A 26,164-nucleotide genomic window follows, 5' to 3' on the forward strand; every position below is an offset into this window, starting at 1 on the left:
AAAATGAACCATTTAACAAAGGGGATGCTGGATATCGTGATCTAGAGAGCTGAAGGGCTGAAAGTGATCACTGGTTTTAGTAAATCCAGTCTCTGACCACAGAAGGCTGCTATGTCACAGGTGTAGAATTACAAATTAATCCAAACAGGATCCATTTTTCTGTTCCACTTCTCCTTTTCCTTCCTCAGCACAAGCAAAGAACTTGCAAAAACACCACCTGCCACCTTACAGCAGAGTCAATACAACAGGTGAAAGCTTCCCATTCACAGGAGATTGTAGAAGAGGTTAAAATACGTGCACCAATACCCAGAATCTGTCCCTTTTGAGGCTTTCCAGTACCTAAACGGCTACAAGAGATCTGAAGGGGCACTTTGGACAAGGGCCTGGAGTGACAGGAAACAGGGGAATGCCAGAGGGCAGGGATAGCACTTCAGTGAATTTCTGCATCCTCAGATAAAGGTGTTTGGTTTTGGTTTTTTGTTGTTGTCGTTTTGTTTGTTTTTTTCCCCAGTGCTCTCACCCAGCCTGCCCTGAGGCACAAAGGCACAGGTGCTTTAGCTCTGCCCTACTGTTCACACCAATTCCTTACTATCACCTTACTCTGCCTTGCTCTCCAGTAGCAAGGCTGGTGGAACTGGGCAGGATTGTCAAGGATGTGCAGGTTCTAGGGTGGAGTCACTGTGCTGATGGGTGGGACAGATGTACAGCTTGTTTTGGAGAGCTCAGTGCTTGTTCCAGGCTGTGGGGACTGCTCTGCTCCCCTGCCCATGTGCCAAATGTCACACAGCCCTGCTGGAGCTGGAGATTAGCAGGCTAATCCTGACACTCCATTGTACCTGAACAACAACCTTACACCAAGTTCATGGTTTTCATTAACCACTGTGACTGAGAAACAACAAAATAAAAAGGCAGCATCAGCTGTTAAGTGGCCACTGGACAGGAGGCCAGCTCAGGTTTGTGTACCATGGGCAGTGGATATCACAGTCCCTTACACTGCCTGACAGCCTCAATCAATAGCTGGATGCTTTTCAAATGAGAAAAGCATCCAGCTATTGATGCTTTTCAGTTTGTTTATGCACAATTTTGGGTTTGCAAGTAGTATTTTGGAAGAGGACACCAAACCCCTCCGAATGAAGCTGTGGGAAAGAATACATTTTGAGGAAGTATATCCCATATTTAATGGAGAGAGCTGTGTTTACAGCCTGTTATTGTCTCTGTTGGTTGATTTTTCCCCACACATCAGCAAAGCCCAGACTCATGGAAGTTCTGGGCAACTTGGCATCTGTAGTTTATTTATACAAAGCCTGAACTTTCTGCTGACAGGCAATATCCCTCTAAGAGTGAAATGTTCTGGTCCACTTAAAATATCAATGGAGAGAGCTGTGCAGGTAAGGTCTTTGAAAGTGAAAATTCCTTTAATAGATATCCTGACTCTCTTCAACTAATCTAAGCACAGACAGTAGAGAACCATTATTTCCATGGAAGCAGAGTGTTGGTAGGGCATTCCTGTTTTGGGGAGAATCCCTTCAGTTTGTCCTATCAGACAGACCAAATTCAGATATTATGGTGATTTGAAAAGGTCCCAAAGAAGATCCCAAAAAAATAAATTCTTGTGTATGCTTTCCTCCAAAATCTCTTTGGCCTCCACAGGTAAGAACTTCACAAGCAAACATTTCCCATAAAAACCCATTCAGAGTCCTCTTGAATGAGCCTTTTTTGTCAGCTTTGCTATGTTATTATGAAAGGATTAGTGAAAATTATCACAACAGAACATAATGAATTAATGTTTGGCAGCCCAAGGGATACTAAAGATCTGTCATTGTTTGCAGCAGGCACACAGCAGTGTTGAGGCTGACATGTATGGTGACAATAGCTTGATTTAATGCTTACAAAGTAAGCCTGGAAGTTAGAACTTAGCTGAAGGCTCCATTGGCATCATCCAGAAATTAAGACAGATTCTGTTCATGACTGAATAATTATTGAACAGAAAGTATATAAAATATTTAGTAGCTTGAAGCATAGGCCCCATAATAGATGTTTTTTCTTCAGGGAACATAAGGAAAACTGCTTTTGATGTTACTACATTATTTTGTGAATTGAAGAATTCAGGTTTTGTCTCTGGCTCAGCCCAGCTGGCAGATGTTTGTCCCTCTTCCCTCAGCCCTGCCTGGTGTGTGCTGGCTGCTGGAAGGCCAGGGTGTGTTTCTGGTTCCCTGTGCTCCAGCAGAGGCTGTGGCTTCCCCTGGGCACTGCCAGGCAGATGCTGTCAGCAACCTCCTGCACCAGAGCATTCTGCAGGGCTGAGCTCAGGCCAGCCCCTCTGCCACTGACTGTGCTCGTGGGAAGCTCAAGGTGAAGGACTCCAGAGTGTGACCTACATCAAAGGGCATGTCCCAGCCCAGCCTGGACCTGGGTTTGTCCTGATGAGCAGGGAATGAAGAATCTGCACACTGATGGGGCACAGCGGGCAGGCAGCAGGCAGGAGGTCAGCTTGGTTTGGCTGGTGCCCATACAGTAGTGCCTGGGGAGGAATTTAAAGCATCTCCTAGAAGCTGCATCTCCTTATTTCAGTACTTTTGATGAAGAGTCTTACTGCTTTGCCAAATCCTCACTCCTCAGCCCCAAACACTCGCAGGTGAGTGACCCACATGGATTGCCCTCCTCTTGGGACAGTTCCTGTCTTGGTTAGGGCTCAGCAATGAGCACACCTCGTTTCTGCTTTCAAAGCAGTGTCAAGGTAAAGTCCCTCCATTGCTCCTTCAGATCTCACCTGCACAGAGGAGATGCCCTGCACAGACAGTGAGCCACCAGCAGCACTTTTCCTCCTAATCACCATCAGCTCCCTAATAATGTGATCTTTTCTCAGGACCCTGAGCCCCTCATGACCTGTGCACACAGCCCTGAACACAGTGGCATCCCAATGACTCTGTAAGGCTGCACTTCAATTACAACAGAAATAATAATGTTAATTTATTTTCTTGATGCTTTTGAATAGGATCTACTGAAAAATAAAGGAAATATGGGATATGGATCGTGTTACCATAAAACCACATGCAGTGAAACATTCATCTGTCTCCAACATTTCATGTCTTCTGGGCATCTGAGAGAGATGAGTTTGATTTACACAATCAAGCTATTCATTAAATATCTGTTTGAGTTTTGGGCAGATGCATCCTTTACCTGAGTGATGAAATCTGACCACAGGAAACTGAGCTACTCCTTTGTGAAAAGACCCCATTCTGCTTTATAAAGTGAGCCTTGCAGCAATCCACTTCCAGAAAACTGCCAAGCTTTGTGCACCAAAAGCGTTGTAAGGGCTCAGCAATAAAACAGTTGTGGACTTGGGGGGGATCCAAGCACACAATCACACATCTTTATGCAGTATTTCCTCTTTCAACATCCCTCTCCAACACTGTAATTCACTGACAACCATCGGTTCATTTTAATTCCAAAATTCTAGCTCCAAACACTAGGCAGTTTATAGTCTGAATTCCTGTGTGGGCATATTAATTATTCAAATCACTAATCCAAATCCCATTCCAAAGAGCTCTTGCTGGGAGTCCTTCAGGAGCAGACTGATCTGTTATTGCCTGCTGGATTGTGCTGTGTGTCAGAGGCATCTCAGTACTTCTATCAACAGCCCTCTGGATATCTGGCTCTTGTGAGAGCACTGAGTGATTGTGAATGAAGGGAAAAGCACCAATATATGTTGGAAAATACATCTGAAACGATGGGTGCAATGATACCCTCCCTCCTAGGGACTGGCTTGGAAAGCTCTCAGCCAGTTTTAGAAAAATGAAGTTATTTCTTCTCCCAGGGAGACAGGAGAGGCTGGAACACGTCCTGCTGTGCTGAGTGGGGCTCCTTATCTTGAATAACACCTTGCAGATAAAGACAGGCGAGAATCCTGCTGGTTCTGGGGTACCCCCAGCTCCCACTGTCCTTGCTGAGAGGAGCCAGCTCAGGTTTGTCTTGCAGATGCATTGTGCATTTTCACTTTTGTGTTGTCACACAAATAAAACCCTGGAGCTTTGCCCTGTTTTGCCTTTTTGGGCCAAATTTCCCAATTACACAGCAGCAGAAAAACAGGATCACCTTCCCCTTATGGGACAATCAACAAAGATGCAAGGGAATGCACACAACACTTACAACATTTGATATTTACTTATAACCTCCATATTTTATTCATGAATTTTACAATTCCAAATATAATGAAACAGTTAGAGTACTTTATTACAAAGCTTATAAAATAATTAAATATTACACTTATAGTTTTTGCTTTTTTTACACCATAATTCATACTTTGTGACACTACTATTTTCTTTCCTCAGTTCTCACTTAAGGAAGTGAGCAAAGAAATATAAAGGAAAAGCTATGCATTAATAAATTAATTATTTTACATCAAATAATAAAAAGGACACAAATATAAAAAAAATAAAAAAAAAAACCAACCCTTGTAGTTTTCCTAGAAAAAAGGTTATAATTACACAATGTCCAATATCAAGACAGAGCAGTGTAGGTTGAGATATGTTTCCAATCATTTCCTAAAGTATCACAGAATACATGTTTTTAATTTAAATTGTTTCAGAAGGAACTGCTAATTTTAAGTGACCACTGTCTGGCATTAGTGCTGAGCTGGCTAATCCTACACTCAAACCATACTTTAAAAAGCACTCAGACTGAACTACACTCATCAAAAATGTGGGATTGGGTGGAATTAGATAAATGTGTCCCTCAAAGGCACTCCCCAGAAAATTACAGTAGGACACAGCTCTGTCTCAGAATGGGTTTGGCAAATAGGTTGGGGTTTTTCCAATGCAGAAACCTTCTGAATGGCACCATTGATACACGGGGCCACCAAACAGCTCGATACTGAACAACCACAAATACCAGCATGCTCACCATTCTTTTGTTTGCTGGTGGATTCTGAACTAAATACAAGTATTAGGAGAGTGTATAAAAATAGAATTGACTTTTATTTGGTAGGAGTACATAATCCACTTATCTTTTCATGCTTTTTTTTTTGTGTAACATTTGAATAAATAACTGTTTAGAGAAGTTCAGCATGAATTAATGGACTGTAATATTCTTGTTATTTCCTTTGGGTAATGGATGAACTAAAATTTGCGGAGAGATTTGAGATTAGAAGGAAGACATTCTTCAGTATCTTGGCATTCAATCAATCTAGCTTCTGAAACAAAACTACTTAAAAATATCAAGTTTAAATTTTAAAATTACATATCTAATGAGCTTAGAAAGTTGAAAACATAACCATTGAGAAATTCCTTTCATTCTGAAAACAGAACCACTGAGTTCCTTGAGTTAGTTGAAATATGAAATTCTATTTTACTTGTAACACAGCAATATTCAAAGTCCAAATATTCTAACGCTGCATATTTCTAGGAATACATTTCAAGTTACTAGTTAACCACCTCTGAGTTTCTACATGAAGCAGAAAATGAATTCTTCAAAAAAAAATTATAAAAACATTAGCATGATGCACAACTTGCTTTTCCAGCAGCAAGTCTGGTAGAGAAGCACCATAATATCTTTGTAGTGCACTAGTTACTTCTGGTGGCCACACGTGTGACGCTGCCTTCTCCAGCCCTTGGCCATGGATGTCCCTCTGGGACAGCAAACAGCTTCCTCACCCTGGGACAACAGTCACAAAAACCAGGAAAGGACACATTTCTGATGGTGTGATCTGTCCTGCTGCCATGCTGCAGCCTTCCTCCTCCAGCCCCAAGCTCTCCTGCTTTGCATTCTGGTAAATCAGCCAGAAATGGCTCCCTTGCCTTAATTTCTTCCTTGTTAACATGTGACAGTGCAAAATGACACTTTTAAAGAAAGAAGAACGTCCCCTCGAGTCTCAGTGTTCAAGTGATCCATAGTACCCTGTGCTTTAGTGAGGTCAGCAAATTAAGAAAAAATAAGAAAGAAACATTCCTTTTTCAACATATATCCAACAATTACTGTACCTCAGACATTCCCTTAGAAAAAATGTCTCTTCCATCAGTGGTTTATGTGGCACCATGTCTTGCCTCAAAGCAGAGATAATTCCAACATAAATTGAAGAAGAGAATCCTGTCACTGAAGGGTTCAGATAACACACTGCTATCAGTTCTTCTTTGTACATGATTTACAACATTGCTTGCCATAAAATTTGTGGTTACAGACACCATGCTGGGGCACCAGATGACACCAAGTGAAGAAATCCACACAAGAAGGATCATCTGAAGGAGAGAAACCCAAGCAATGTGGTAAGACTGTGTTTTAGCAAGTCTGCAAGTCAGGCAATAGTCCCACACCCTTCCATGCCTTTGGTAATATTAAAAACACCATGGGTGATTTGATTCAAAGGAGAGGAGACATCAATGAGCTTTCATCTCAAAAATTTCTTGCTTCATTTTAAGAGCCATTAAATTTTTGTTAAGAGATTTGTTAACTTGATTGAGATAGAGTTAATATTATAGAGGGGTCAGAAGCAGAAGGATTTAAAAAATTTGGAGCACACTGCATAGCTCAGGAAGACAAGAGGAAGTTCCACATTAGAGGATAAAAAAACCATGTGTGTTTAGATCTCTGATTACAAAAGGTACTCATACAAATGAACCTACTCCATATTTGATACCAGCTGTTGGTTGCCATCATCATCATCATCACGTGGAGTTTCCTGCACACAGACCTCAGGAACTCAGAATGCCAGGGCCCTGCACAAGGTGCTCTGCTCCATGCTCGCATTCCAGCACTTTCTGGAGAGACTTCTTTCTCTCCCTTCCACTCTGCAGGGAACCTCAGAAATCTCTTTTCTCAGACACTTCAGTGAGGTGTCACGAGTCAGGCTTTTAGGACTTTGATTATTCCATGCTGGTAAAATCTTAATTAACTACAATGGGAGAAGAGACCTGCTAACCATGGTTAGTTCTCAAAAGCCCAGCTTTTAATTACATATACAGCCAAATTATATTTTAATATATTTTTATGCTTTAATATAAATATATAAGACTATATTTTATATATTATATTTATATATTAATAAATATAAATGTAACATTTTAATAATTTTTATATTTTAATGGAAATCCTATTACTCTTCAATTTATGTACAGATATCGTTTATACACACATCTCCATTGCTTTAAAAACAACTCATAGCTGCTCCTCTCTCCAGTTTTGCAGTGGATGCTTTGTTTCTTTAAAAGAGGAGAGTGATGATTCATATGGGTGATTTATAAACAAATTCACCATGTCTGAGAGAGTAGTAAGACTCAATGGGGTTTAGCAAAATTTATAGCTAAACTGAAATCTCCTGAGAGCATGGGAAAAGATTTTGTTCAACTCTCAGAACTACTGTTTACATGGTCAATAAAAGGAATTTACAAGGAGACTGAACAAAAATCTAGCCACCACTGTCTGCATTCCCGGCTCAGTTTCTGAGTCACAGCAGATAAATGCTCCCTCACAGAGCACAGACAACTTCTGCACGTTCCATGGGCCAGGAGGCATCTCCACCTCGCTAAAGGAACTTCTTAGGTTTAATCAACACTGCTCTCTCTTTATTCCCTTTTATATGATGGCAAAGGTGATTTTTTATGCCTTTAATTTATACCTTTACATTTATGTGAGCAAAAAATAATTTAATAATAATTCCTTTAAAATATGCCATTTTCCCCTCAGGTTTTAGAAACATGAGCTTGTCTTTAAATTCTATCAGTATGGAAAGAAAATACTGTTCTTAAACATGAGCTGGGGAGCTCAGCAGTGAACTGCAGCCCTCCCACTCCACAGTACTTTGGGTCCTGCATGGAGCATCAGGAGGGATCCAGGGCTCCCATTCCTTCACCTGCTGCCACCAGACAGAATTTGGGAGGACCCAAAACAGACAAGAGATGAAAAGCAAACACCAGACAGAGGAAGGAAAGCTGTTCTGATGAAGACAGGAAGGAGCTCTCCTGCCATGAAAGGATAAATTTAAAAAAAAATTAGAAATTACTGCTTAAAAAAAAAAAGCATAAGCACTGAGGAAGCCATGCTAATAAATCTTTATGCCCCCTTTGAAGTTCAGAGGGCAATGCTAATATTGCAGAGCTATGGCTAAAATTGGGACCTAATCCAAGGACTATTGGAAGGAACACAATGAGTCCCACAGAATTCACTGGATGGGGATCAGGCAGTCAGGTCCTTACTTCTATTTACCCAAGTATTTATAAGTTGTTTAGATTTTCATTCATTTGAAGCAGCTGGATTTACTACGAGTTACGGTGACCGTAACTACATCTAGAGAGGGATGGAAATGACCCAGTTTGTCTAGGAAAGTGTGCAAACTCTCCCTGAAACATTAATTTCTTGCCTGTGATCACTGAGCTGGAGCTGCATGGCTGATAATAGAGACTGATTTGCTTCAATGTGATTCCAGCACAGCTGGTTTCCTCTCTTTTTGCTGCTTTAGACAGAAAGTTAGAGAGCAGCAAGGAGATAATTGATCTCCAGAGCCTGACGACCCAGGTATAATAAAGGGGAAAGGGCTCCTGCAGATGTGAGGAGAGAGAGAAACAGGCCAAGGCCAAAATTAATAACAGACAGTACTTCAGACATGAAATATAGCAGGAGAAACCAGGGGTGAAAGAGAAGTCTTTGCTATATCCTAGCAGGAAAGAAGTTATACAGCAACTCCCAAGTACAGCAGAACCTTTTAGGAATGTTAATTTGAAGTGTTAGGAACATTTACTGATAAAAACAGCAGAACTATTTACTTATCCCTTTTAGGAGCATTTCATCTCCATATCCTTGTTTGGATTCAGGTCCCCTGATAGATGGGGCTGATACCCTGCATGTCTCGAGGTGATGCAGCAGAAAGGTCTGTTAGGAACTCACTGGGTTTCACAGGGGTTTTGTGCACAGGGAATTTCAGGAATTGGGGCAGATATCAGGGTTGTTAGCTAATGTCAGCTCACAAGATGCAGGGCCCGAGCTTGACCTCTGCTCCCAGCTCCATTACCACCTTCCCCATGCAATCCAGCCTAGGTTTTATAGAGGTTGCTTTCAGCTCCCAGTTTTCAAAAGGTAACAAGTCAATTGATGTGCAGTGTTTTGAAAGTCACTGTTTAAAGTGCTTTAGCATACCTAGATAACCAGATTATGTGGGACAAATATGGACCTCCATGAGCTTTTTTTTTCACAAACAGTAACCACCCTGCAAGCAAATCTCTGGAGTGCAGCACTCTCTGTCTGTGGTGGTGCTGAGGGACCTCCCCTTCCGCCATTCCATCTGGCACAATACCACTACTGCCCCCTCCCTTCTCACACTGAAGAGGTGGAAGGATGGAGTAGACATGAAAATGGAGAGAGACCCTCATTTCGTGTTCCCTGACTGCATGGCACACACTGGTCAGAAGCAGTAAGAAGGACATTATAGGTAAAGCAATTTTGGAATCCCAGGAGTTGGGTGCAGTCTGGAAGACTAAAAATTCTTATTGCTTAGCTCCAAAGTTGCTATTTTTCCTAAAAGGCATTACCAGCATGGAATTCTTGTGTTTTTCAACTAGAGAGCATAAAGGTGCAGTTCAGAACCAACCAGCACAATTTTTTCACATACTTCTTTTAACATATGCCTGTTTTTATCTCCAGTGCCAGTTGTACTCCCAAGCCTGCTTTAACAGGGCTCACTTGGTGAAGAAGAGATGCTATTAATATCGGAGAGTTACTTTAAATCTGGAAGTCAAGGAATAAAACATTTATGAAGGAACAGGCCAGGTCGGTGGTGTAGCAAAAAGGTGACGTTTGCTGGGTATAAGAACTCTAAGCCTTGCTGCAGCACCTCGAGCTGAGTTTTACCTCTTTTCACGGGGACTGGGCAGAAGTTGGTGTTGCAGGCTCTCAGGACAGCTGGTTTCTGCTGGGGCAGGCAGCCAGCAGCTGGCCTGCCCTGGCGCAGGCACTGCACGCTCCGGGTCTGCACTCCCCCGCCGCAGGTCACCGTGCACTGCGCAGAGGGAAAACAAAACCTCGTCTCTCATTGCAGAGACTCCCAGAGCCCCTGCAAGCCAAAGGGGGAGCTTTCAAGGGACTTGGATGAGACTTTCAAAGCAAGAGAGGTCAGGATCAGGTGTGCTGCTGTTCACCAATCCCCATCAGGACCAACTTTTCAAAGACCTGTGTGTCTTTTGGTTATTTAAGGACTCAGCTAAAAATCTGGCTCCTTACTTAGGCATCGAGACAGAAACTGAACGTTTCAGAAACCTGTTCCTGATTGTCTGCATGGATTTCTTTTTGATCTCTAAGCCTCTGGGCCCAACCCTGCTGCCTGAACACAGATAAAGCTCCCATCAGAACCATAATTATGGCAGTATCTGGGGAAAACCACTATGAGTTTGCAGGAAGAGCTATGAAGTATTTTAAAATTAATAAGCCTTTTACTTGTATGTGTTTCATGAAAAGTTGTCTTTAAGATAAATGTGATCATTTTCATCTGATTGCAATTGTCAGGCATACATTGTTTCATGTAAATATTATTAAATGAGTGCGTGTCTCATTGATATATGACTCATAAAGCAGATAAGTTCCAGAAATACAGAAGCTTGTTTGCAAGAATGTAGAAACAAATACAGACTGATCCCACAATTAATCATAGTGTTTAGGGAATTCCAGGCAATCTGTGCAGATGCTCAAATACATTGTGCATAGAGACATGCAGTAGTTCAACCACAGTGCACTTTGAAGACTTGAGAAGAAAGTGTTGGAAAATGAGTGTGGAATGTAGTGCCTCTCAAGCATGAATAACATTTTTAGGTGACATTTTGCAGTTTCAGGACAAAGAACTGAGCTGCACCGAAGCACATGATGGATGTGGACCAGCTGCATCCCATCTCAGTGGCTGAGTGGTGTGGTGGTCCTCAGGGAACGGCTCCGTGCAGGAGGCACCTGGGGCTGGAGGAAGCCCCTCTGTGCCATCCCACCTCTCATTTCCCATTCCTACCTGCTGCCAGGGCGAGGAATACCAGCCAGACACCGTGCTGTACAACGTCTGCGAAGGGCAGGCTCCCTTGTTACAAGCTTCCTCCAGGTTGGTGTTTGGTTTCTTGATGTTCCTGCACCTCCTCTGAGGGAAGGTGAGCAACTTCCCCTGGACGCTCTTCTCGCCACACTTGAGCTCTCGCTGCCGCAGGCCGGGCCCGCAGGAGGCTGAGCACTGCAGAGGCAAAGCACAGCTGCTCCAGCCTCACAAACAAAAAGGTGTGTGTAGGGCAGACACCCCAAACTGCGTTATAAAAGCATCGAAGAAATAATCCCACAAAGCCCATGCTCCACAAAGCGTAACTGAGATATGACCCCCAGGCGGTGATTAACAAAGACAATGGGGTACATCTATCTACATCTGGGGCTTACACTGATTTCCACAGCACAGCTCAGCTCGCTTTCCTCCCCACGGTTTGTGTGTGCCCCTGAGCCAGCATTTCCAAGAGCAGGCAGGGCAGGCAGTGAGCCATGAAACTGCAGCACTTTACCTCACTCCAGGAAGAGATCACCCACTGGAGCCGGTCATTTTTGGGACAGCGTCCGAGCACACAGGTCTGCTGGGACTCAGGCTTGGGGTCTGTGCTGCACATGCTTTCAGGCAAGAATTTCACCTTGGGAGAACCAGTACTCTTGCAGTAGACATCCCGTTTCTTAATACCTCTCCCACAGGTCTTGGAGCACTGTGATGGAAAGAAACACTTCTTTGAACTGGAGGAAATGAAAATTGGCATTATTTGTATTTTCCAGCAGAGCACAGAATGCATGGCTAATGTACTTTACAGCTGCCATCATGATGTAAGTAAACTTGACATTCTATTGGTAAATAAATAACAGTAACATCTGTGTGTCACTTCTGAAACATTGTCCTCGGTGCTTTCTTAATGTAAGCTCTGAACTCTCTCAGCCCCCATGCAGAACAGACAAGTAATATCTCTTTTCCATAGATGAGGTAAGTTGGACTTGTGAGCAAAATGCTTTTGTGAGCAAAATGCTTTTTTCCCTTGTCAGCATAGTTGAAAGCTGCTCCTAAGCTCCCATCAGAGAATCTCCCATGGCAAGGTGCTCTCAGCTATTTGTCATTTTGTCCTCACCTTGGCCTAGAGGGATGGGATCGAGGCAGAGGAAACTGCCCAGGGAATCGATACATAACTCCTTCACCAAAGGAATCTCACCACAGGACAGAATCTGATACAGACAATGGTTAAGGAGATATTTTAGTTGCCAACTGAAGCTTAGGACGAGTCACCAGAATAAATATGCATTGCTGAGCTGTGGTTCAGGGGAACAGGCAGGCTGTGGTTTGCACTGCCTTACACACAACAAAATGCCTGAATGAGCCATTTGTGATGAAATGAAGCAAAGAGCCCTGAAATAATGCTGCCAGCTTCCTACCTTCTTGCATCCTCTTCTAACTGTTCTTTCTACTAATAATTATGGGGCTTGTTCGAAGGCAGAATCACTCCATGTATCACATTACAAGTGTTTTTAAAAGATTTCATGAAAGCACAGCTGTGCTGAGGATGTAACAGAAATATCTGCATGCTGAAAATCCGTGGGTTTAATCCTTCCCCAAACAAAGAAAATTATTTTTTCGTTTAAAACGACACTGATTTGTGCAGAGAGGCTGGGTTTAGATTAGATGTTAGGGAGAAATTCCTCCCTGGCAGGGTGGGCAGGCCCTGGCACAGGGTGCCCAGAGCAGCTGGGGCTGCCCCTGGATCCCTGGCAGTGCCCAAGGCCAGCTTGGACATTGGGGCTGGGAGCACCTGGGACACTGGGAGCTGGCCCTGCCATGGCTGGGGTGGGAATGGGATGAGCTTTAAGGTCCCTTCCAACCTAAACTATCCAATGATTCTTTGATTTTAAATTTTTTTAATCTTAACACCTTTAAATCTGCAATATAACAGCTTTTAGCTGAATCATAAAACATTTACTAACTTGTTCAATAGGCCTGTTCTCTGCTTTTCAGCAGGACTGATGAACTTATTTTTTGTGGGCTTATTTGAAAATCCCAACTTGAATTTTACACCTCTTAAAGAAGAGGAAAAACAGATTTTTCATAATTGTCTTATTTATTTGTCTTAGAGGAAAGAAAGTTTGCAAATATGACTGCATTTGAAGACCTGGTTTATATAATCTGCCACACTCAGGCCTCCTTCAGACACACTGGAAGAAAAGGTTCATTTCTGAGTTGTGCTGGACTATTGAACAGTTCCTCATCTGTTAAAGTATGTTGCAGGGCTCTCCCTGGAGGGGCAGTTTGTGCTCAGCTGGCAGTGCTGGGGTCAAGGTGTTCTTGAGCACCTAAAGAGTAACAGTACCAAGATCAGAACACCTAAGTATATACATTTTTCAGCTAACTGAAATCCATCTTGAATCTCACTAAATGAAGATGGAAAAATAAAATGAATGTGGATCCTTTTATGGATATCATGGATACCCTTTTTATTAAGGGTACTTTTGGCTCTCTCAAACCCCAGATGTGTCAGTACTTCATCTATCCTTACATGAGCAGCATCAATTGCAGGGAAAGATGGAGCAGAGCTGAATTTCTTGTGTTTTTAGCTCAGCTGTTTCAGTGTCAAGTGTGTAAAGCAGGAATTGTGTGCACAAAGGAATTTTCCCTCATGGCAATACCTGCAGCAGAACTGCTTTCAGGAGAGTTACTCTAACAAAGGCAAAAGCACAGAAGTGAGTGTAAAACACAAATTTATCAACTCACAATCCATAGACACGTGTGCATTATATGCAACTCTAACCCCAAATATTTCATCATTCCTTGACTGCCTGACATCTCTGAGAGAAGTTAATACTTCCTGGGAAGTAGTTTCTCAGTCTCTTTGGTTTGAAGAATTCACAGAGCCTTAAATCATGAATCCAGAAAGAATTATCTGTTTGTTATCTGTTTGTAAGTACCTAAAAGAACACCATGTGCCCACTTCTGGCAAGCCCTTGTGTGCCAGCTCTTCTGAGAGCTGGTTACAAAACACATTTAGTTTACATGGTTTACATATTCAAGAAAAAAGCCACTTGCAAAGCACTGATCTCCACAAAGTTTGCACTGTTCTTTTCAGGGAGAATTTTTTGCAGTATTTTCATGATGCCAGCAGACAAAAACGTGTTTTTTTTCTCCAAATTACCTGAGACCACGGGCCAGTGCTCCATTCAGGTGGGCAGTCCTGACTACTGCACACCTGCACCTGTGCTGGGGTGCTGACAGGACACAGGGAATGGGCCACCTCCTCCTCTCTTTGGAAAGCCCTTTTCTGGACACACCGAACGAGACGATTTTGCTGTCCCCCTCCACAGGACTTGCTGCACGTGCTCCATTCACCTGCTGACCAGCTTAGAGGGGGAAACGTGTGTTAGAAACACAGGAGTGCAATTAGCTGTAGACAATCAATAAAACCAGGCACCTATCAAATGTGAGTGATCCAGGGATCCTGCTCAGCCTATCTCCTGGTGGACTGGTATCTGTGCAAGCAATCAAAAAGCTGCAGTTGCACAATCTATTTTCAAAGCACAGAACTTTCTGCTAGAGATGAAATGTAAGTCACTCAACTAGAAAAACTATTGTTTATTTATAGCTTTTATCCACTAGAACCAGCTTGCCTATGAATCTGACCTGGAATCTGGAATTCCACAAGGACTGAAAGAGGTGCTGCCATTGATGCTGGTGGAGTATTTAGATGTAATTGGAAGATATAATTAGATAAGACAGAATTTATCCCAGTATGTACTGACCATGTTTGTGCTGAGATAAGTTCCACTCACACAGGGTGACAAATGTTGGCATTTCTGTCAAACCCTACTGTTCATCAAAAAGAATCTGATTGCTAAAAGCAGCAGTCCTGTCACTGGTATCTGGAGGAAATGGAAAAGTTCTGGAAGGCTGAGAGAGCTGGAGCTGTTCAGCCTGGAAAAACAAAGGCTCCAGGGTGACCTAAGTGCAGCCTTCCAGTACCTGAGGGAAGCCTGGAGAAGAGCTGGAGGGGGACTCTTCTCAAGGGAAAGCACATGGAAAAGGGGGAATGGCTTTAAGCTGAAGGAGGGCAGGGCTGGATGGGATCTTGGGCAGGGATTGTTCCCTGGCAGGGTGGGCAGGCCCTGGCACAGGGTGCCCAGAGCAGCTGGGGCTGCCCCTGGATCCCTGGCAGTGCCCAAGGCCAGCTTGGACATTGGGGCTGGGAGCTCCTGGGACACTGGGAGCTGGCCCTGCTATGGCTGGGGTGGAATGGATGGGCTTTAAGGGCCCTCCCAACCAAAGCACGCTGTGACTTTATGATTCTCTCAGTGATTTACACACCCTCAGACTAATAAATCTGTCAGACAGCTGATGCAGAATCTAAATAAAACAGAGGCAATTTAACCAGCACAAGCTGTTGGGCAAAGAGTGCTCAGGCACGGGGACACTGCAGTTACACGTCATGTCCCTCAAGTGACACAAAGTCTGAGGGGTTATTGCCAATTGCTCGGGCTAAGTCCAGTTTTGAAATGCCAGGAGCTGCTCACTAGTTCTATTCTTGAAGCTTTGAGTGGGTCCCCAGGCCTTGTGAGACACTTTGCAAACATGCAACCAAGCGTCTTTGTCCTTGAAGGCTTCCAATGTGAGACCATAATCACTGCCAGACAGGAAAACAGAAGTGAAAAAGCAGAAGAAATTATGAATGACTAAATGACTACTCATTGAGAACTCTTATTCAAAGACCCAGCACTGAAATTAAACTAAAGATTTTTAAACAGTTTGACAAATTTTTAGTAATTTATGTAATGGAAAAGGTTCTTGTCTCATGTCTGACCACTTGGCCTATCCTGCTTCCACAGTTTCTCACAGCTTCAATCCTGTGGCCACTGGAATAGCTGCTTACATGCAGTTTTAATGACAAGAAAGGTTTTTTCATCCTGTGTGAAACACAACATCCCATCTGCCTGTCTATTCACAGCTGCCTGAAAACAGAGCTAATTTTAATTTTTAAAAAATTCATAAAAAAGCCTATTTTTGAAAAATGTCTTTGGGAATAGAAGAAATCTCAGCTCTCAGTGTCTAGCAACTTCGGGAACTGCCAAAAGTAGTGAGAAATGTAAAAGGCACTTATTTAAGGACAAAGAAATATTAATGTGAAAAGTCAGTCGTTATGTAATTCCAGAACACGTCAGAAGTTTCCTTTTTATCTGATTTATAAATATTTGGGCCACTGAGCTACAAACTTCTGAGAAAAGAGTTTTAATCCATTTTACAACTTTTAATTAGTTTGCCTTGATGTTTCTGACAATGGACATTGGTAGAGCAACCAAAAATGTTCATTTTAAGAGTTTATTCACCATAACTGCCCAGAAAATTCCCCTCTTCACAGAGGGCAGTAAACCCACTTTAATGTCCTCTAGTAACCTTCCATTTTCCAAGATTATCTGGGCTGTGATCCAAGAGTATCTTTCATTAGTTCAAATAACTAAATAATTATGACCAGATTTGGCAGCTCTGAAATCCAACAACAGCAGTGTGCAGCACTGGTGCCTTTCTGTGTGGGACAGTAGTGTGGTCCCACTCAGACTAATCAGCCTTTGCTCTTATGCAGCAATTATTCCTCAATGACCTTTCCAAGTCTGGAGCCTCTTTTACGTCCCCAAACTGACACACTTGTACCTCAGCTGTCACCTCCTTCCCCTGCCTGCTCTGCCTGGTGTTATTCGGGTTTGCTTTATTTGCTGGCTATTCAACATTCTTTTGTTTCCTCCATGGTATTTAATAATCCTACTTTTTTATTCTTTGGGGGTTTTTTTGTTGTTTTTTTTTTCTGTTGGCAGTCTTGGGTTTATGGGAAATATTACATGCTGTGAGTTTCTGGACAGATTCCTCAGCAGAGATATCCTGGCACAGTTTCACTCAGCTGAATGGCAACCTGTTAATTTAAGGCATGGTCCTACATGTAGATCCTCCATGCATTAATATATCCTAAGGATTTTAAGAATAATTAATTAGAGAGTTGAACTGTTTTTCCCTAGAGGTGCTTGTGGCTTTTACATCTTTTCTTTTTGTACTCTTTTTAGGGTTCAACTCATTAATTTTGTTTTAAAGTAGTAAATCATAGAGTAACTGTCATTTCAGTAGGAAAACACTGCACTGTGTGTCAAAAATGGATATTCAGCATTTTCATGGTAAATATATATCAGTGGATGTTCAAAATACATCAGGATCTCAGGTTATCAAAAATAGAAATTTTGTGTGTGGTCAATATGAAGAAATCTGATTTGGATGGAGATTTATAGTATAATGATGCCACATCAAAACAAAAGTAAGCAGAAAGAGCTTAGACAGACTCCTGGAGACATCACAGACAATACATTTCTGTGCTCATTGGATAAAAGCAGTCCTGGCAGAAGATAAGTTGCACATGAAAAGATTGGATTTGGCTACAGAGATTACTTAAAATTGGTATTGAGAAAAACATGTGGCTAAACACAGTCTGAAGAAACTGCTGAAGCAGTAACCTGGGGCTCTCACGTCACAAGGTACCATTATTTAAACCTTATCTCTATCGTTCTGTGGTCATAGTGTGTAATTTGGCATTTGGGGTTTGTGTACTCTGCTGCACTCTTTCAATCTGCAGGAAATTCCAAACTATTACTGGACTATTTTTCAGTATGTTCAACATATTGCAAGGTATGGATTTTTAAGTAAAACCAAAGTCACTGCAGAACATATGCATCTTTTTGCTTTGCCCCACCATCCTCTCCTAGACTAGGGGAAGGAGGAATGCTTCCTATTAAACATCATTAAATGGGATATTTTATGAAGTATGGGAGCAGGCTTAGCCAACTGCTTTTAGTGTTGCTTTTATCACCCTAGAGTAAAACCAGCAGATGATGCCAGGTCTGGACCCATTTCCTCTGCTTCAATGCACCTTCAGGTGTATTTATTTACCACTGACTAAACCACTCTTAATTTTTTTAACATACTACTTCAGAAAATCTGCTCTGGAGGTTTAAATGTCTTGTCCAACAAAATATAGCTTTTCTGATCTTTAATATAAAATTAAAATAATGCTGAGGTTGCAAAGCCAAGAATCCAAAAGTGAAATAACCAGCAGAAGAAAGATGGCCACTGTATCCTTTAATCTATCCATTTATATCCTAAGCCACATAATACTGTGTTTAATTATATGAGCACACAACTTGTTTTTTTCCAAAGGACCCCTACTTCAGCTACTATAAATCAGCATAACTCCCTTGGTTTTTAAACTGATTTAGACCAGCTGGGTTCTAAGTGCTTATCTTCATGTCAATGTCTTTCTTTGCATCTCACCTTTCTTAACTTCTTTTAGAAAATAAGATTGTTCACTAAGGCAATGCCTTCATATATATTTTTGTGGGCACCAGGAGCTTTGCTGACAACTCATTTAGTTCAGATAGTTCTCTCTGCGGCATCACAATACTCTGAGAGACATTTTGTTCAAAAATCACTAATTACACTTCACAAGACTCTTTTAACCTAATCTAATATGTGGAATGTGAGTGGTGGGGCCGAGATTCCACCCAGGGAGTAGCACTTTACTCAGGAAATGGGCTTAGTGATTCAAGATGAGGAAAGGCGGCAGAAGGAGCCCCTGAGAAAGCTGGATTTGCTCTGTGTCACCCCAGCACAGGGACAGAGCCCTCAGCAGCCCTTGCTTTAGGCATCAAACCCAAAGCCCCACTGGGAGCCTTGGGTAGAACAACTTAAACAATTCCTGGTTCCCATTTACAGAGCACAGGGGGTTCATCCCCCAGGCAAACAATTCCCCCCGGGAGGATTCCCTCCGTGGCACAGCCAGCAGGCACAAAACCCCAGAGGACTCACTAGGCCGGGCAGGGATTTGTGTTGCACAGTTTTGTTTCAGCCAAAGGCTTCGTCCTTGGGCCACAGAAGGAGGTGTTGACTCGTGTTCTATGGTCTTCCAAACAAATTGCTTTTGCTGTAATGTGTCCTGTGGAAGTATTAGAGAAGAATACACTGGAATAAATCTGTATTTGAAATGTAAGAGAAAAAAGTAGCAGGGAACAATTTTAACTAAACAAGCCTCATCCTCATCCACTGATTCAAACAAAATAAAATATGGGTTTATGCAGCAACATGTTTTTAACATTGATTTCCTTCTCTGTAGCACAGATACTGCTGAAGTCAGATAAAACATTTTAGCTATAAACAACCGACTTGCAGACAGTTCCCCCAGCAAAAATCAGTAATTATTCAAATCCTAATTCCCTGCAGACAATAGCAGTGCTCGCTTAGAGCCCTCCTCACAGACTTGAAAACTACAAATAAACATTCTGTAAACTTTTTACAGTGAATCTCTATAGACTCCAGAGTTCTGCAGGTACCTGTACCTTAGACTCCATCAAGTGTCAGTGGCAGGACAATTACAGAAGTTACTTCAGTAATTTCATAGATTTATCTCTTAACTGAGATCTACCATTCACCTCACACACAGTTCAATGGGCACAGTGAATCAAATCTGGAAACAAGACTGTTTTCATCGTTTTTATATCCATTCTGCAGCCTTTTAAAGGGAAGGAAGAAAATACAGCTGTCATATTTTATGGCTGCAGTGCTCCTGGTGGATCTTTCTTCCATAAACCATTTACTGAGATGCTGTGAGGTTCTGACAATGCACCAGCAAGGTACTCCTGAACATCACCTGAACATTTTTGCCAATACAGCAGCATTTCCCTCAGTGCCCAATCGGATCCCTTTGGTATTACAGACTTCCCACATGCCAGCTTTTTGCTGTCATTACATCTCAGATTTACTTTCACTCACAAAACATACAGGATTTATAAAAACAAATAGGTGTCTGTGCAAGAAAAGAGGAAATCAAAGTGTATAATCAATTTCCACATTACTTCAACAGGAAGATATGATATGCATATGGGTTGACCTAAACAAAAAAGGCTGACTGGTTGGCATGAATATTTTTTACTCTAAAGGCAATACAAAGTTATTTCCTCTGTGTCCTAAGTTATCAGATAAAAAATAAGGATCAGGTGTTCAGCATAAGCCCCTGTATGTATCAATATATATCTGCAAAATTAAAGGCATCTGAAAATATTTGAGATGCTTTAAAAAGAAATTAAAAAGAAGAGGCTTGGCAATGGGAAAGTCACCTACCACCACCACAGGTCGCTGAGCACTCAGACTGCACTGTCACCCAGGAGTAGCTGTGTTTTCTGACAGATGTCTTGTTTTCAATGCTGGCTTTGGCAAATGTATATTCCCAAGAAATCCCAGGATTTTTGCCTTGTAACAGGATCTGTAGAGGGATATTCAGGGTTTGTTTAAAAAAAAAAGGTGGGGAGTAGTTAAAAAAAAGGATTCTGTCAGTCTGAAAGAAGATGAACTAAACAAGATACACACAGATTATATGGACACACAGCATGCTTGTGAGAGCATTTTCAGGAGACCCAAAGGAAAGATAATCAAAGCAATTCCTAAACAGCAAAGCATTGCCTGGACCAACACCTGCAGGTCTGTAAGAGAGGGTGCAGAAACAGTTCCCCCTGAAAATCAGGTATCTGACCAGCTCAGAGAAGCAGCACTGCCTCCAGCAGAGGTGGAAGAGCAGCCCCAGAGCCCCTGACCCAGCAGGTCCCTGCACCCATGGGACCCCCTCAGCAGGGGCTGGATCTGCCTGGGGCACTGCAGGATTTGGGATCTGGGGATGGGAGACATCTCCTCTCTTCAGTAAGCAAAGCCCAGGCTGATCCTTCTAGCTGTGGGTGAGTTCCCAGTCAGGCACAAAGGAGAGCCACTTTATTGCAAAAACCCAGCCTTTTTAAGCAGTTAGGCCTTTATCAGTTACACAGTTTGAAATCATAACAAATATAATTCATCCAACCACGATGTGACTTGTTTTTCTACCTCTAATTCAGCTGGGTCACTGTCCCAAAGTTCTTTTCTGCTTAGCCAAAGCAGCAGCCCTGAGCCATGGTTCCACAAGGCCTTCCCTTTGTAAGGTTTTACCTATATGCAACATCTAGCTCAAATGCTTTCCTGACATAAATCTCTTTCCTGTATAAAAACTCTTTTCTGTGGGGACTGGAGATAAATGTTGTTTCTAAGACCCTCAGCTGGAATTTTTCTCATGGTTATTGAAACTGATAAGGCTTCATTAAAGGAGAGAACCTGTCCTTGGGTGGCTACACAAGGAAAAAAAGGATTGGAAGAATCTTTTGTTCACTATTTCAGCATAATGTGTTAGAAAATTTATAGAAAGTGTGATTACTGACTGTAATAACAATCTCTGTCATCTAACTCAGGGAGCCCAGCTCTCAAGGGTGTACTATTTTAGTGGTGAGTTATACTGCAGTTTTCATTCACTGTATTCATTTCAAGACTGAATTATAATCACTGCAAGATGCATGAAAATCTGACACATACCTAAATTTGGGGAGAAATTTCTACTTAACATTTATTTTAGAAACTTTTGGCAGCAAAGTGCACTTTTATCCATGCTTAGAACAGTGTGGGAGTTTATAGTTACAGAGCTCTAATGAGTTTTAACTCTTTACCAAGATGGATCTTGTCACAGTAACACAAAGAGCAGGTGCAGTTAACATCAGTTCCTAAATATGCTTTTTGATAAGCATTAGCATTTCAAGTACTATTCAAGTTTATGTTAATAATTCAAAATACTAATAACTTATCAATTAAGTTCACATAACATCTGACCTGAGCACTTCAGCAATCCATACCAGTAGAACTGATCTCTGTAGAGACTGGCTTCATAAAATAGCAACAAACTCACATTTATGTCGTTTAAGACCAAGGAATATAATGACATTTTGAAATGTAGACAAGGGTTTTAAAGTATTCTGAAAATGTACCTATTGGAAAACAGAAACTTCCCATGACAGTGAAAATTCAGGCCAAATTTACATGACCTGCAGCTCAATGATGTTGAACACATGAAGGATCTGGACTGCACAGTGTTTACTTTTTGGGAAGGAAGAAAAATGGATGCTATAATTTCCATTCTTAGTAGACAAATAATGGAATTAATGGATTTAAGTCGGGGAACCTCAATAATGATCCAAACTGAGAGTACAGCAATTAGGGCTGCAAAAGGCAAATACTTCCAAGTGAATTGTAGAATATGCACCTTCTCCCAGGAGGATTCAGATTAGAAACTCCTTCAAGCACAGGCAAATCCAGTATTTCATGTGAATTTTTTCAGCCATCCAAGTTAAATTCATGAACACCTTAGAATACCTGTGAGGTTATGGAAGAAATAGATCTGAGAGTGATTACTAACCTCTATTTTGAATGAAAATTCTTGGTAGAAATAGGATTACCAGATCTGCTTTAGGGGTGAGTAACAGGTGCAAGTATATATCACAACTATTTTACAACAGGATAAAAGGGAATACTGTGAAATTAGGAAACACAAGAATTGAGAGTACTGTGCAACTCCTCTCTGCCCTGCAGATATCAGGATCTCTTACTGCCTCCCCAGGAAACCTCCACAGTGCTCTGTGCCCCCAGCACATGGGGCTCACTAATAAGCTCTCACAAAGCTTCTATATTTCACTTTAGGCTCCTTCCTCCATGTGTGTTTCTGTGTCTTCCTCTTTGCTGTACTCTATTCAAACCATTCCCAGTGTAACTTTCTTCAGGACTTTACTTTTCCCCTTGGTTATTCATTGTTATCTGATGTAAATGTGACAATATTTAACAGCCCCTTCAGATGAAGGAAAACACCTCTTCTGAAAAATAGTACAGGATGTATAACATTTGATGGAGTTTTCATCAGGAATGCAATACTATTGCAAAGCCGCAACTTTGCCAAAGTAACATTTTTGGTTTTACAAATCTATCAGACTGCTGACAGCAAAAAGTCCATCTGTTAAAACAGCTGTTCTAGAGTTGGAATATTGAACCACAAGTCCAATGGCATTACAGATAAAATGGGTTGTAACAATGTGCTCACTCTACTCTCCTCCTCTCAAGGACAAATTGAGACAAATATCTGAAGCATAAAGCTTCAGAGTATGTGCTTCAGAAAAAAAAATGCAGTGTGGTAACTGTAGTAAAAACTGAGCCCTCTAATACAGTTCTTCATTTAAAACAATGCCTTCCCTGGTTCTTCTTGCAGACCAGACCTCAAAATATTTTAATTTACATTTACTCATCCTCCAAGTCTAAGGTATTAGCACAGATCTCGGCATCTTAGGCAGCCAGAAACACTTTCTCCCATTTCAGTAGGTGCTCTGTGTTCCTTCAAGCTCAGAGGCTGAAATTCTGTCTGGCCTTTTCATAAGTTGTGTTAAAGGAGGAGGAGGCTTTGTCCCTACCACAAGACCTTGTGTAAGGGTTAGTCCTCATCTCATTTGATTCTGACAACTGTCATAAAACTGTGCTGTGCCAGTGGCCAAAAAGCAGCAAAGTTTAAAACTTTTCTCATAAAAATATCTTGAAGTATTAGACCAAACATTTGTCTTCTCAAAGTGTTCTTTGTGACAGTGTAGGCAAGGAACAGATGGAATGCATTCTGAACACAGAGTTCAGAACAGGAAAGGGGGAGGATGAGAAGGTAAAAGGGGCAGTTTTACTCCTGTTAGAGCAATATTCTGCTAGTGTCTCCCACTTCTTTCCCTAAATGCCAAAGTGCCACAAGCAGAGTGAGGGGAATGACCTGGGACGAGTCAGAAGCAGAGCTATGAGAATCCATCCCTTCAGAGAACAGCCACACCATGCTGCAGCTGGCTGAGTGCTCGGGGGTAAATCCTGCACATCAGGCAAGCTGGGCCATTCACAGTTTAAGACCTTGGGCTACAGCCCCTCCTTGCACATTGGGAAGTAGCCACAATTCTAACAGGCAGGAGAAGGGAACTTCCTCTCCATTTTCTGGCCAGCAACCAAAGCCAGAGCCCCTTCCCACCCAGCAGGAATGTTTATCAAGCAGGAGCTGCACCACTGTCAGGTGTCCCTCCTCCTGCATCATCTGCATCAGAAAAGGGGACAAAATCAAACTATGGAACAGTACTGGAGACAAAAATATTGCAGGGCACAAAAAAGCACATATGCTTTGAAGTCCCTGGCGCTCAGCTGAAAAATAGTACACGACGTATAAGGTCCAACCGAGTTTTCACCAGGAATGCAATGCTATTGCAAAGTTGCAATTTTGCCAAAGTAACGAGCATATAAAAAGTTTTCTATCGTATTTTCAAACACTCATTATAAAGCCCCTTCTTAACAACCCAATAACTGAGGTCTGCATATTCAGCCAAGTTATCAGACCTACAAATTTGGAAAGACCTCCAGCACTAGTCTACTTAACTGGATGCATTCCAGCATTTTTCAGCCAACTGGCATTTGCTCCCAAATTTACAGCTGGCAAACAACCTCCTTAAACATTTCCAGTTTCTCAACAGAACTGTTTAATGTCTACCTTTAACACACCAACCACCTGACTTCAGACACAACACTCAGCAGCTCTGACCGCAGGGCGCAGAGTTATAAAATTTACAGCTTCTTGAGTTCGAAAACCACAGGCTCTACGGCTGGAATCTGCTGGATCTATTCCGGAGAAAAAGAGCTGTGGCTTTAGCTTACGGCACAAAATGTTAAAACAATGGATAAATTGAACTCTCCTGAGTAAAGAACCTTTTCCTTTTGCTGCTAATTTTGATGTGAAAGCTAAACCAATAAATTCTCTAAACTAGCTGTGCATCTGCTCCTTTGTTTGAGATTTTTTTTTTTTCTCATGGCCATCCTAAGTTTCCAATATAATACTCTATTTTGCAGGTCAAATTTTTAAAGACTAATGTTTTTACTAACATTGCTTTGTTATGATTGACTCAGTGCTTTCCAGTATTTCTTTATTGTAAGATGTGTACGTGAAATTACTTGCAGCACACTGAATTAAAAGAGATTATTTGATACAAGCTACCTTCCTATTCCTTCCACAATGTTTTGTTCAATGTATAGGAAAGAATACTAATGCCTGCTTTGGAGCATGCTGAAAAATAGGATTGTTATCTCTGTGGAGGACTGACAGACATTTACAAATCACTTGCAGAGTGAAGCTGAGCATAGAGGAAAAAATCCAGGTAAAAAGGACTATTTTCATCTGCACACATTCTGCATGTGCCCAATTCAGAAAATGGGCATGAGCCCAAACTCTGAATGCCAGCATCCACATCCCAGCACCCACAGAGCCTTTGATCTGCATCCTCAAGCTGCATCCACACTGCAAAGATCACCTACATTTCCTGGGCCACCCCCATGCTTTGGAGTCTGTGACAGTTTCTTTAGGGGTACATACCAGCCTGCAGAGAGGGCAGACAGAAATCTGTGTGAAGGCAAGTGCCTGGCTGGGCTCTGCTAGAGACCTGCAGCTCCCATCCACTGGGGATCTACATGCTGTTTAATAAATATTGTAACATCCAACATCCTCAGCCACATTCTGATTTCTCTATTCAATCAACATTAATTCCTTCTGTGAATTTATGCTGGTATATCTAAGCATGCAGCATATGGCTCTGGTGGAAAGGTGTTTAAAACACATTTTGAAACCAGTGTGTTGTCTTGAATGGGCAGTTATTGGATGGGATCCTTGAGAATGGCAGCACCAGGGCTTCAAAGGAAAGTGGGAGAACACCTGTTTGGAAAGCAGTAAAGGAAGAACTACCCACTGCTACTTAAGGCAAACCTTAAAACAAAAGGGGTTTTATCTCTTCAATACTTCTAAAATAACTTTAAACACAGTCCTAACTAAAAGCTTATGACAAATTACTGTTTTTCAAGTCCACTAAGGTCATTAAAAGGAAAAAAAAAAAAAGTATCCTTGAAAGGGTCCTATATGATCTCATTTCTACTTCAGCTGTTTCAAATTTATCTTCCATTGTTACTGTGCTCCATTTTTTCACTGTTCACATGCTAAATGTACAACCTTCAGGGATGCTGTCCAGCTAATCTCTCCTCACTACAGGAGAACCCTTTTATCCATTGTATTGAGTCAACATCTGTATCTTATAAGTACATCTTAGGTCTCTTTAGCCTACTTTCTCTTCAGGGGAAATCAGTACAAATTTATCATCTAGTAGCTAATAATAAATGTAATCCTTTATAACTGCAACTTGGCTTTCTCCCAGTAGCAGCTACATCATAAGC

At 41.8% G+C, this 26,164-nt stretch overlaps 1 protein-coding gene across 5 annotated transcripts in view; it reads right to left on the reverse strand.

The window, feature by feature from the left end:
- Window positions 1-4,160: 4,160 nt before the first annotated feature.
- ADAMTS18 (ADAM metallopeptidase with thrombospondin type 1 motif 18) overlaps window positions 4,161-26,164 on the reverse strand; it is a 76,936-nt gene continuing 54,932 nt past the window's right edge. For 2 of the 5 annotated variants that reach the window (XM_015640185.1, XM_015640190.2), the window contains 7 exons: window positions 20,162-20,303; window positions 18,854-18,980; window positions 14,157-14,361; window positions 11,505-11,696; window positions 10,976-11,188; window positions 9,835-9,982; window positions 4,161-6,233 (listed from right to left, as the gene is read on the reverse strand). In XM_015640185.1, the coding sequence (XP_015495671.1) occupies window positions 6,118-6,233; window positions 9,835-9,982; window positions 10,976-11,188; window positions 11,505-11,696; window positions 14,157-14,361; window positions 18,854-18,980; window positions 20,162-20,303 (1,143 nt within the window). In that variant the 3' untranslated portion in view covers window positions 4,161-6,117. Of the gene's footprint in view, window positions 6,887-9,834; window positions 9,983-10,975; window positions 11,189-11,504; window positions 11,697-14,156; window positions 14,362-18,853; window positions 18,981-20,161; window positions 20,304-26,164 lie in introns of all 5 variants that reach the window. The other 3 variants (XR_001523774.1, XM_015640187.1, XM_015640186.1) reach the window with 3 other exon arrangements.

Source organism: Parus major, chromosome 11, assembly GCF_001522545.3.
Source record: "Parus major isolate Abel chromosome 11, Parus_major1.1, whole genome shotgun sequence".
Taxonomy (NCBI): domain Eukaryota; kingdom Metazoa; phylum Chordata; class Aves; order Passeriformes; family Paridae; genus Parus; species Parus major.